This window comes from Lolium rigidum, chromosome 7 (assembly GCF_022539505.1).
Source record: "Lolium rigidum isolate FL_2022 chromosome 7, APGP_CSIRO_Lrig_0.1, whole genome shotgun sequence".
Lineage (NCBI taxonomy): Eukaryota > Viridiplantae > Streptophyta > Magnoliopsida > Poales > Poaceae > Lolium > Lolium rigidum.
In genome coordinates, this window is record NC_061514.1 from 91,362,025 (window position 1) to 91,374,795 (window position 12,771).

The 12,771-nt window shown below is 44.5% G+C and overlaps 2 protein-coding genes across 2 annotated transcripts; both read right to left on the reverse strand.

Annotated features, from left to right (window-relative positions):
• Positions 1 to 685: 685 nt before the first annotated feature.
• Positions 686 to 2,323, reverse strand: LOC124678845. The gene is made up of 5 exons (XM_047214692.1): positions 2,212 to 2,323; positions 1,627 to 1,765; positions 1,395 to 1,476; positions 1,144 to 1,260; positions 686 to 1,022 (listed from the first exon to the last, which is right to left on the reverse strand). The coding sequence occupies exons 2-5, from the start codon at positions 1,743 to 1,745 to the stop codon at positions 972 to 974; spliced, it is 369 nt and encodes a 122-aa protein (XP_047070648.1). The 5' UTR covers positions 1,746 to 1,765; positions 2,212 to 2,323; the 3' UTR covers positions 686 to 971.
• A 3,981-nt stretch (positions 2,324 to 6,304) lies between these two features.
• Positions 6,305 to 9,777, reverse strand: LOC124671670. Its single transcript, XM_047208013.1, has 5 exons — positions 9,684 to 9,777; positions 8,505 to 9,368; positions 7,682 to 8,339; positions 6,649 to 7,599; positions 6,305 to 6,571 (listed from the first exon to the last, which is right to left on the reverse strand). The coding sequence occupies exons 1-5, from the start codon at positions 9,740 to 9,742 to the stop codon at positions 6,305 to 6,307; spliced, it is 2,799 nt and encodes a 932-aa protein (XP_047063969.1). The 5' UTR covers positions 9,743 to 9,777.
• Positions 9,778 to 12,771: the final 2,994 nt, after the last annotated feature.

Sequence of the window (12,771 nt, forward strand, 5' to 3'; positions counted from 1 at the left end):
TGTGATATAAATTGACAGGACTACAGTCAGGCCTCACAAGAGTCAATTAAAAGTTTAAAACACACCCTTCAGTTAACCACTTCCTTCGAGTTGGCCATTGGACAAAAGGTGCGACATGTATTGCTGAAAAACAAACACAACTGCTGATGTAAAACTTGCAGACTACACAGGGAAACTTAATCCAAAACAAGGAGCACGTTGATGGTTGCAAGAGTTGTTATGCTCTGGAAAGTTGTGACTGCTATTTGGAAGCAACATCTCCATTCTCTACTTTCTCTCAAAACATATATGGAATATGCAAATTCTACTATATCTAGAGTAATTGAGTAGAGCCAGTATGGGCATCGTGCTGAGGTAGATAGTCTGCTTGTTGATGTTATTTAATTGCTGAGGGACAAATGCTTTACTGCCACTGTATCAAAAGTTATAGACTTTTCTCTTATGCCATTACTAGAATATTTTAGATGGTCTAATCTGGCTTAACTTTATGTTTTCTTGGACTTCAGAATCTATGTTGCCTAGAATATTGGGAAGGATCAACAAGTCGGTACACTATGATGCACACGTGCCTAGAGTATTGAATCAAGAAGTGAATCAGTATCCACCTGAGACTTGGGAGTTGGGACAGTGCAAGGGCATATTCAGATAAGAGCACATAAACTAACACTACTAGTAATAGCAGTCATTTTAAGATTAACAATACTAATATCAGTGAAAAGCAAAGTAATTACATCTGGCAATAAATGAAAAAAAAAAGACAGCACGAAAGATTCAACTAGGTTCCACCATGAAAATTCAGCACAATTTATAGCAACGATAAGCTGATAATGTAGCTGCCCATACTTTTTGCCTAATATTCAGCATTTATGATTTCATCTCTACCACCCGTCGTAACAGGACATCATACAAGTGATGTAATTGACAGGACTACAGCCAGGCTTCACAATGATCAACAAAAACACATCGTGCAGTTAACCACTTCCATCGAGTTGGCCGTGAGACAGAAGGTGTGACATGTATTGCTGAAAAAACACAATAAAAGCTGATATAATGCTCACAAACTACACAGGGAAAATAAATCCGAAACAAGGAGCACAGTTGCTGTCTAATGCATATATATCTGCAAAGGATTAAGAAACTTACAGCATGGTAAGCATACGGTGGTTTGCCTTGCCGGTCAAAGTGCTTTGCCATGATGGAAAATTCTATTGGACCCCAGTCATCTATCTCAAAACAATTACCTAATGCAGCCTTATAGAGCTGCAAAAAAAACAGATATCACTTCCCTTAAGCAAGTAGTAATTGACATGGTAAACATAACGACACCCTTTTACATCTTACTGCTGAGATGAAAAGAAAATTGCTAACCATGAAACCTCTTTTCAGTTCAATACCTTTGCAGTGTCAGTTAGCAGCTCAGTACCAGAAGGGTAGGAGGCATAGTACTGATCGGCCCTCGAAATGCCAGCCCTTGTTCTGCAGTATATTCAGAGAGAGCGAAAAATGTTTTCATGCAAGAACAGTAATAAGTGGCAAGATACTGCAAGTATGTCAGGAAGACAGGAAGGGTAATTCCGCAGGGACATGTGGCAAGATGTAAGGAAGGGTAATTCGGCAGCGACATACGTATTGCTTGTGTAAGCATAGGTAACGAGGGTAGTGAAGGCATAGAATCCGGCATAAGAAGCCAAGCGCCTAAGCTTCTGAATCTTTAAGGTTTCCTTGCACTGATACAAAATATCCATCTCAAGGCAGCAGCTTGACACTGGTGTCGGAAAAAAAGATGAATCAGTTGGGGACAGAGACAGTTCCATACAACCAGCACTGATCCAGTAAACAATACCATTGGATTGCCAATGCCACAAACATAACTAGTAGCTGTCTGTCATAGAAGCTAACTAGGGAAAGCAAAAGCATCTGCATCTATGATTCTACATATTGCTTGAAGTATTGAACAATTAAAGAATAACGCAAGTATGGATTCTAGAGTATCCACATGTAAAAACAATATACTACCAGGTAAATAACGAAGGGAGAATGCCTAAGTTTGTCATTACAGAAACACCAATCGGTACAACCAGATCCAGCAAACAATCGGAGCGATAAGAAATTCGAAACCCGAAGCCGCGCGAGCGAGGACCGACCAATCAGATCGCCGCCGTTTAAGCGCATATCAGGAGGGATTTTGCGGCGGGGAAGATGGGGGCGCACCTTGTAACCGCGGACGAGCAAAGTGGCGGCGATGAAGACAGTCGCTTGGGTCGGGCTCTCAAGGTTGAATGGGGAGGCTGCTGCTGGCCGCGCGCCAGGCGCCCGCGGCCGCTAGGTCGCCGCGAGCCCCTGCCTTGCGCAGGCACGCCGGTGCTCGGGGAAGGCTAGCGCTTTGCGAGCAGAGGGCAGAACCGAGTCGACTGACAGAATACCCCTGCAGAACAAGATTTTCATCAACAGACGAAGTATGCGGAATAACCCCCGGGGAACAAAAAATTTGAACAACAGCGGAAGTATGAATTTCAAGCGAATTTTACACAGCCACCACAATTTCAGAAGATTTATATCAGATCACCATAAATTATCCCCCAGAACGACATCTAACCTTACCTTTCATAAATGATGAGTGATGAGTGACAAACCAGTGCCTCGCTGGGCAAAACTTAGCTTTTTTTTTTTTTTTAAGTAGCCATATATTTCATAAGACAATCTGGAGATTGCATATATGGTCCCAGACAAACATGCTTGTCAAGCAAACTTGCACAACCAAACCCACAAGATGTAAAACTAAAATTTCACCCTTGAAGAAATTTGTGCCTCGCCGAACTGTAGTCCACCATCGTTCTCCGCCGCCGCGAAGGAAGCGTCGAAAAAAGAGGCAAACATACGCCATACCCAAATCTGGGAGAGCACCTTCGCATACAAAGATGCTTTCCGAGCCGATGAACCGGACCGTCATAAGCGACGAAACCGAGACTTTGTGGCACTTCGGCTGGGGATATTCCCCGTGGTCACCAGATCCCGACACCATCAACTTCATCCAACGCAGTCGGCCTTTCGTCGTCCACACACCCAACTGCAAGACACCAAACAAACCTACAGCAGCCGACCCGACCGCCACTCGCGAGAGTGCCGAACGCCAACCACCACACACGAATCTCACCGGATCAAGAGACCGGCGAGACGACCGGGCCACCTGCCCCTCGACGCTACCGGTAGGAGAAATGCCGAGATGGAGAAAAAGCAAGGGCGCCACAAGTATATCTAAGGTGGGTTGGGATTTCGGGAATCATTTACCAGTGGTGCGCCATGTCTTGGTGCGCCATTGGTAAGTGGTCCCCAAAATTCTCACCCCCGGGAATTGTCTTTTTAGTTTTGAAAAAAATAAATATAATAAAAGAATAGAAAATTTTAATCTTAAAATAGTTCAAGATGATCATGTGTTATGTGTTTTAATTGTTAGAAAAATTAATAGAAATGAATTTCGATAAATTTTATGAAATAGCGTCATGTTTTGGTAAAGAGTAAATTACACTGAACCACACTTTCAGATCAACTTATAACAGTTTCCCACAACTTTTAGGAAAACTTTCACAACACCACAATTTCTAAGCTAACCAGCTGAGTCGACGTTTTGATTGGAAAAAAAAAATTCTAGTCCCAGCTCTTAGGCCAGCGTGGCGGCCAGCGTGGACCGACCCAGCTCGTTCAGTTGGCACTCGAGTTCCATGCGAGAAGAAGCACATGGTGGTCCTCCGCCGACGCCGACACCAACGCCGCCGCTTCTCTCTGCCGCCTCCGCCACCGGTCCTCTCTTAATCCGCCGAAGCTCTCTTGGACGTTGCAGCCGCCGCCGCCACTGTCGCCCCTCCATCTTTAGTCTGCGTTCGCCCGTATGTTAGCACTAATCTTGAAGTTTGTTAGCTAGAGGCTGTTTGCAGGTGTACGTGCGCGTGTGGGTGCGGCCAGGTCGTGTGCTGTTTACGATATTCTAGGAGCAGAACAAGTCTGCTAGCTGTTGGTGGCTTAGTGCATGGATAAGCATATATTTAGTTAGTGGCTCCTGATCGCATGCGTGGAGTTAGTGGCTCCTGATCGTGTGCGTAGCAGCCGGCCAGGTTGTTGCCTGGCATCAGTAGCTATTTATATCTTGTATGCATCGAGTGTAGAGGGGTCTGGGGCAAATAGCGAAGATGTAGTCTCCGATAGGTTTAGTGGCCGGCAGGCAGGTCGCCGTGGAGGACCGCCGGGGCTGCCAAGGTGTGTGTTGGAGTGTGTCTCTCTATTTGTAATAGCCAGCTGAAAAGGAAAAGATTAGGGCGTTGGGGCGCCCGTGGCGGCGTTCGTGCGCCGGCAAGAATTCTGTCCTATCTCTCTTTCTTCTACCTCCGTCCGTGAGCTGAGCATGGAGAGAGAGAGGGTGCAGCCTCGGGCTGCACCAACATGTGGTATCAGAGCCTCGCGGCTCGGGGCTGTGGCGCGGCGAGTCCGCGACGTGCATGCGTGCGGCGGAGGCCGCGGAGGCGCTGCACGGCGGCATGGAGGCTGCGGGCCTGCCTGCGGTAGCCGTGGCGGCCAGAGGGCGACGACCGTGGAGGTGCAGCTGCGCGTAGAGGCGCGTGGTTGACGTCGGGCGGAGGCGTTCGTCGCCGAGGCGTATGTCGCCGTTGTGCTCGAGTTCGTGCTCGAGTTCGGCTACATCCTTCGGCGTTTGTCGCTGGAGGCTGTTCGGCGTGTGTCGCCGAACCGGCGTATGTCGCCGGAGAAAGAAGATGGTTGCTGCGACGGCGTGTGGCGCTGTCCCAGGTCAGCTTTGCGTTGGTGGCGCGCGAGTCCGTGCTCGCGTTCGTGTCCACCGTGTTTCTCAGGTCTCGCGGAGGAGCAGGCTGCTCACGAACGAGGAAAAACGGGTCGCCAAGGCGTTCGTGCGCGGGGCGATCGTGAAGAAGACGACGACGATGACTAGCCGATTCAAGATTAGGAGGGAAAATGTTAGCACTAATCTTGAAGTTTGTTAGCTAGAGGCTGTTTGCAGGTGTACGTGCGCGTGTGGGTGCGGCCAGGTCGTGTGCTGTTTACGATATTCTAGGAGCAGAACAAGTCTGCTAGCTGTTGGTGGCTTAGTGCATGGATAAGCATATATTTAGTTAGTGGCTCCTGATCGCATGCGTGGAGTTAGTGGCTCCTGATCGTGTGCGTAGCAGCCGGCCAGGTTGTTGCCTGGCATCAGTAGCTATTTATATCTTGTATGCATCGAGTGTAGAGGGGTCTGGGGCAAATAGCGAAGATGTAGTCTCCGATAGGTTTAGTGGCCGGCAGGCAGGTCGCCGTGGAGGACCGCCGGGGCTGCCAAGGTGTGTGTTGGAGTGTGTCTCTCTATTTGTAATAGCCAGCTGAAAAGGAAAAAGATTAGGGCGTTGGGGCGCCCGTGGCGGCGTTCGTGCGCCGGCAAGAATTCTGTCCTATCTCTCTTTCTTCTACCTCCGTCCGTGAGCTGAGCATGGAGAGAGAGAGGGTGCAGCCTCGGGCTGCACCAACACCGTACGCCTCCGGTCTGCCTCCGGCCCTCCACCTCGTCTCCGCCACAGCCGCTCCATCACAAATTCTCTGCCTCCACGTGAGGTCCTCCACGTGAGGCAGCAGATGTATGGGGTCTCTCTGCCGGATCCGTTTTTCTCGAACATCCGAAGTTCTATATCTTAGAGGACGGCTAGAAGATCCAGCCTGCGAGATGAACTAAGTTGGAGCTTCAGTTTTGCTGATGAACTGAAGACAAGGAAAGATGAACTGAAGTTGGAGCATCGGTAGAGAATTCAGATACTATCAATTGTTTGATTCGAATTGTTTGGAGCTCAGACTGTCAACATCTTGTACTGGGTTATTTGTCTAGCATGTATATTCGACTACTGTACTAAATATGCTCACTGTATAGTACTGGCAATGAACTAAGAAAGGCGTGTTGTGTGCTGCCAAGTCCTATTCTGTTGTTTCAGTTTTAGGCTTTCAAAATGAGTACATTGATAAACTTGGCGTACATCCAGCATATGTTTTGTAGAGAGAAATAGAGAACAAAATGACAGAAGGAGTGCATGGACAACAAACATTTCATGTTTGACACTTGCAAACTGAGTATACAGCGCACAATATTTTCTCACCACAAAAGCCATTTCATTTCAGCAATTGTCATATGGAACCCAATGTAGTAAAATAAAGTTATGAGACAGTAGTCTGTGCTCACACCATGATGTAACAAAAGAGACTTTATTTAGATTTGAGCATGTAAAAGACTACAAATTGTTCTCAATAGTTTCCACTAGCTGTGAGATACTTCATGATTCTCCCCTCCTGCGGAACCCGGCCCTCTGATCACTGGTAGCTTATCTGTAACTGGAAGTGTTGGTACATCATTTCGATCCGGTTGTTGCTCCTCCTCAACAAAAGATGATATTCCTCTCTTTTTACCTCTTCCTCTAACTCTGATTACTCTAGAAGGTGATCCTTGTCGTTGTTCTTCGTCAACATGTGCTTCTGCTACATTGTCTTGTGCTTCGGTTGCATAGTCTTGTGCTTTCCGGTTACTCTGAAGGAAAGGGAGATCAAACAAAATAATGAGTTATATAGAAAACTGAAGTAAACATGGCTAGTTTGAAAAATCACCTTGTGTTTGCTCTTTCTTATCTCCAAGTCTGCTCTCAAAGGCTCGGAACAATTTGTATATTTGTGACCGGGTCTACGACAGTTAGAACATGTAGTTGTTGTCATCCTATGCCTCCCACCTGGTTGCGGAACCTCATGAACACCTTTTCTCCTATTTTTCTTTGGTCTTCCAGGGTGCCTTAAGAATATTGGTGGATCAATGTCAGGTGAGTTAGTCTTTGTCCAGTTCTCCTTTGAAGGTACAGGAAAAATGATATTCTTGTAGGCAATCTGGTAGAGTGGCTTTTTGAAGAAATCACTTAAATAATCTTCGGGGTGCTCCTTCTTTTTATAGATGCATGCAACTGCGTGCTTGCATGGCACACCATTCAAATCCCATCTTCTGCACCCGCAAGTCTTTGCAAATAAATTAACAGCATAAATTTTCTCCCCTGATGGAACCTGCCATAACCCCATACCTGCAGCCACTGGCCTAATATGTTTTCCTCTGGCCTTCTCAAGTTCAAGTTTCTCTGCATAATTAGGTGTAATCTCCCAATTTGAACTATCAGCCCCCTCCCTATTGGTGTTGAATCTAGACATGAGCTTTGTCCTAATGTTGTCTATCATGGTTTGAATTGGCTTATCCCTTGTATCCAAGATATATTTGTTGAAAACTTCACTTAAATTGTTGACAACCAAATCTGTCTTGCAAACACTGTCCATTGCATGCCTAGCCCAATGCCTAGGTGGAATTTTTGATAGCCACTCCCATGCACTCTCGCTCTCAGCTTTCAAATCACTCATGGCAGCATCAAAGTCAGATTTTTGGTAAGCATATGCAGCAGAATCCATGATTTTCTTCAGATCAGCGCCCTTAAATCCAGCTGTTTGAAAGTTTGCATATATATGTCTTAGACAAAACCTCTGATCGCAATGAGGAAAAACCTTGTCTATGGCATTGAGAAGGCCCTGAAACAATAACATGCAGATTTTAAAGCCTACAATGAACATAGGCATAGATAATAACATAGAGATTGGGATTTGTTTATACCTTTTGCCTATCGGACATGAAAGTAAACCTTCCAAACGGCCCTGAATCACCACCAAGAGCATACTTGAGTTGTTCTAGAAACCAACACCATGATGCAGTATCTTCTTTTCCTACAACTCCAAATGCAATTGGGAACAAGTTATTGTTACCATCCCTTCCCGAGGCAGCCAACACTTGAGCCCCCGTTGTCAACTTAACAAAGCATCCATCAACACCAATGAACGGTCTACATCCATTTAGAAACCCCTCTTTAGCGGCACTTAAACAGAAAAATAGGCCATGGAACCTAGGGTTAACTGCAGGTGGAGGTTGTTGGACAGTACTAACAATGCATCTACTCCCTGGATTAGTGTCAATTACCGTCTGAAGATAGTCTCTGATCCTCACATACTGCTCTTTGTGATTTCCCAACACTATGTTTGCTGCCTTGTTCTTTGCCCTATATGCCATCATTGGAGTGATCTCTACACCATGATCTCTAATAGTAGTGTCTATGAGTGCACTTATCTTCCAACCTGGATCACCTCTAAATGTGCTCTCATACCTCTTACTCAACCATGTGCTTCTCACTCTAGAACTATCATATGTAATACCACAAGTGTGAGGCAGTACTATCTTCCTAATGCACACTGTTTTTTCCCTCTTTATAGTTGAAGCAGTCATGTAGAATTGGCAATGCTCATTGACACAACACACATTAACCCTATCTCCGTCATTTCGAATGTACTCATAATCCCTACTCTGGAGTATGTGATAGTTCTTGAGTGCTCTTCTAAATTGGTGCATGTTGACAAAGCACATCTTCAAACATAGTTGTTCACCTCCAAGCAACCTTCCTTCGTCATACCAAACTCTAGGTGGTAATGGCTTCGCTCTACTTTTCTGATATTTAGGTGCAATGGAAATGGGGGTTTCGAAGCCATCATCATCACTAGATATGATATCCACTCCAAGATCCTCACTGCCTTCATCTGAGAGCTCAAATACTATTGAACTTGTTCCTCCTCCAGCCTTAGCTTGTGATCTGAGAAGTGTTGCCTGTCTACGGGCCATGTTTTTCCTTTTCTCCCCTCTGGCTGCAAGAACTTTCTTCTTTGTAGGATTGCTAGAACCAATTATCTCATCTTCGTTTGTGATAATGGGTGCCTCATATACCATGGGGAAAATATCCTCAACATCTGTGTCACCCTCCATGTGCTCATTGGGGTCTTCCTTCTGCCTCTTTAATTGTGCAATATTGGACAAATCTTCTTCATCAAAATCTTGCACTGTACCTCCTTTATCAGCTACCTCTTCTTCTTTCTCATATGCATTTGATTTTCCCTTCTCCATCTTTGACTTGCTAGCTTGGTTCAGCTGGTTAACACTTTCTTGAGTTGCAGGCTCTATGAAATCTGTTTGTGTGGATGCTGGGTTGAATCCTCTCATGATTGTCAGATTTAATCTCTTAATATCCTTGTACTGAATCATCATTGATGTAACCTTCTCATTGCTGTCCAGAACCTCCAACCCAGCCAATCCTCTCCCTTCCTCTTTCACGTAATATATGAAATCATTGATATTGTAACCAACAGAACACACCAAACAGACTAGCTTCCAATGAGTGATGTCTGAATGTCCAATTGTTCTTTGCACAGCTTCTCGGCCTTCGGAAAACATACTGACCAGCCAACGTTCATCATCATCACTACAAAGGCAAGCATACACGTTTATATGAGAAAAAACACCAACATCATCAGTACCTGCAAAAGAGAATTCATTTTCCGCAAATAACCAGACTACCGACCCTAACCCATGGAACCTGACATAAACCTCAACCAGAAAGTACAAATATTGGAGGAAATTACCACCTAATCACAAGTACAGATCAACCTAGCAATATATACACGTGGATCATTAGTTCACACTCAAAACACGTCACTTTATTCTTCCTTTTCCATCATCCCTAATTCCCCAAACCCACCAGATTCTGGACCATGATGAGAGGGAGACGAGAACTTACTAGATCCCAGATCCATCGAAGCTCCAGTCCACGGCACGGCTCTGCGCCGCCGCCATCATGAACCTCGTCCAGTCGCCGCAATCGCGAGATGGCAAAGGCGAGAGGTGCGGCGCTAATAGGAACTGCTGTTAGACGTGATCCGGTTCAATCCTCGAGTCGGGTCGGTCCATGCTGGCAAGAAAGTACGCCACGCTGGCCTAAGAGGTGGGACTGGAATGTCAGTTTTGCAATCAAAACGTGGATTTGGCTGGGTCGTTACTGGTTTGGTCAAATAGTGTGGTATTCTGAAAGTTCTCTTAAAAGTTGGGGCAAACCGTTATAAGTCGATCTGAAAGTGTGGTTCTGTGCAATTTACTCTTTGGTAAAACTGCTCTCGATTTTGCATGCGCCCTTTGGTGAAAAAGATTTTAATATAAAAATGTACCTAGAAAAATTACATTTGATTTCAACTTCCTACAACTATTTACCATTTTTTAGGATCCTCAAAATCAAAGGAAAACAAAGTTTCCTAAGGTTTTAGGTCTCCTCCCACCTCTCTGACGCCCCTCCCTCCTCTTCGGCGCCGGTCCTCCCTCATCTTCGGCGATCCTCTTATCCATCCTCTCTAATGGCCCTCCATCCTCTCAACAATCCTTTTTTCTATCATCTCCATCCCTCCTCTCTGACCAACGGCTAGGTTAGGAGCATGAACAGGAACGGGACAAATAATTCGAAAAACAAAAACGAGCAAAAACAAGAGCAACAAAAAATGAGCAAAAACATCATAAAAAAGGTGTCAGATCTAGATCTAGATTTCAAATATTTACTAGTGGTGCACCACCGTGGTTTGTCCCGGTCGTGGTACATGCGAATACTTATTATTATACCAAGTTCTACAACTAGTCATGGGTTCTTTGCACGTTCACCTATTGTCATGGAGGGTTATCCCATCTTCTTCTAGGTTTTGTATGGCCCTCCATTACTATGATCATCATACATAAATTTTGGGATGCTCACTATGCGAAGATTTTCAAGGACATCAACAACTTTTTAAGTGAATATAATATATGATCTTACTCTTTTGGCTCCCCGAGGTAGAGATTCGGTTCAAAAGGATCATGTTGTTACGTATGTGGTGTGATTTCTTCCATGTAATCTTGCTCATTTGTAGTAACATTCCATATGCTTCTCGTGACACCATCCTAATTTGCGTTTTACTGCATTTTTTCCACTTTACTTAGTTTTAACTAAATTTTGTTGTGGAATGGGTCACTCTACTGTAACATTCACATGATTATGCCAAGCTCAAAGACATACACAATAAAGTTACTCCACAGCTTTCTGGGGATGGTGCTGCACACATGAGATGAAAGTTTGATTGAATGAGAATGATGCAGTAATGAGTGAGCAATAATTGATGAAGTGGCAGTGAAGGTGACAAGGCCTTAATTTGCTGTAACTCATGGATCGTGTTTTCTGGATGTTTGTTCTGTGAGGTTATGTGGGGGCCACGTGCATGCATCTAGACGGCGTACGCCACGTCGATAGTATGCGATGTCGGCAGCAACCTAGCCAGTTTAGCTCCAGATGGCTATATTCATATCTATGGTATCTACTCTATGTATGCAGCTAGGTTTCGAATGAAAATTTAAAACTGACAATAAAATGTAGTGATATGATACCCGCAAAAAAAAATGTAGTGATATGATAACCGAACGTACGTTCACGAGATTGAGATGATCGATCGGTATGTGGAGAAGGGAAAACTTAACTTTATTGCGGTCTCATTTTTTAGCTAGCTAGGGCCACAATTCATGCATGTACGTTCCCTTTATTACTGCATTGTCATATGATTTTGGTCGTACAAATTAGATGTCTCCTGGGTTGGTGGCAACTCTAGCTCCTCCTCTCTGAGTTGTCACATCTCAAGAGCTGCATCTGAGTGCCATCTCACTTGGCCTCCCACCTCTACTACCTCTGGTTTTACTCTCTCTAGCTGCAATTTGTTTTATGGAAACACTTTTACATATTAATCTTACCGTGGACCAAGATGATAATAGGGCCGGGCTAGTTTTCAATATTTGAATTTCAAACAAATAACACAGCTCCTAATTAATATCGACGCGTGGCCCCTGTGTGCGCTTCCTCCTATCGTTCTGACACAAAGATGAACCTAGACCATACACACAAGGTTCGCCACAAAAGTCACAAACAGGTTGTTCTCTGAGGGTCCACCTACCTGGCGCACGTACAAAATCATCTGTGCTTTTCAAGATCCAATCTTAATTGTAAAAAAATTAAGCAATCTTGCTTCTTCTTACGCCATCCACATCTCTCCATACACCACCTCCAGAACCATCAGCGCCGCAACATGCCAGCAACACAATATCCTATTCTCTTTGGCAGTGCTGGTTGGTACCATACTTTCAGGCATTATGAGCGCCTGATTATCATAAAAGATCGATTCACACCATATCACAAGATTAACTTTTTTGAGAACCACCACTCCTTCGAATCAAGAATTATGAAGTTCTACGATTATCTTCTAGGTTACGAATTTTATGTTACAAATACGTAGTGGCACCTAGGTTCCATGGAACCTGTTTATTGTGCGAGCCAAACATTGGTATTTCCATATCTGTAAAAATTTCAAACAATTTTTTTTTGCATGTAGAGGATGCCCGTATGTACGTGCGTGTTTTTATTTCATACCCAAATTTGAAAGTATGTAGCTTAGATAAAAATGACAAGTTTTAGATGAACAGTCAAAAGGAAAGTCCCTCCCCCCGAAATTTTTGCAACTTAGTGATCGGGTAACTATGCAACTTAGTATGAAAGCAAGTTTAAGCGGGTTTCGTAGTACCCAGGTTCCAAAAATTCCCTTTACTTTTACATGGACTTCTTCTAGATCATCTATGTCATAGTGTATCTCGTAAAAAAAATCTTTAACCAACGAATTGATGCACATTTTGACCACTTTTACCACGTCTAGTCAGGGTCCGCCATTGGTCGTAGCTTATTCTAATGGAGTAATGGGTTGGGAATACATGGCCATAACCTGCAATAGTAGCGCCACAAGATACCTTTCGTCTAGGTGGTTGAAGTTCCT

Bases quoted from the DNA above. Each gene is read 5' to 3' on its own strand.
- LOC124671670 (XM_047208013.1), bottom strand. From the start codon at position 9,742: ATGATGGCGGCGGCGCAGAGCCGTGCCGTGGACTGGAGCTTCGATGGA. The intron at 8,340-8,504 runs AGGTGAACAACT...ATTCTACATGAC, and splicing joins GACGAAGGAAGGTTGCTTGG to TGCTTCAACTATAAAGAGGG. The intron at 6,572-6,648 runs GTGATTTTTCAA...CCTTTCCTTCAG, and splicing joins TAAGAAAGAGCAAACACAAG to AGTAACCGGAAAGCACAAGA.
- LOC124678845 (XM_047214692.1), bottom strand. From the start codon at position 1,745: ATGGATATTTTGTATCAGTGCAAGGAAACCTTAAAGATTCAGAAGCTT. The intron at 1,477-1,626 runs GTATGTCGCTGC...AATATACTGCAG, and splicing joins TATGCTTACACAAGCAATAC to AACAAGGGCTGGCATTTCGA. The intron at 1,261-1,394 runs GTATTGAACTGA...TTTTTTTTGCAG, and splicing joins TGCTAACTGACACTGCAAAG to CTCTATAAGGCTGCATTAGG.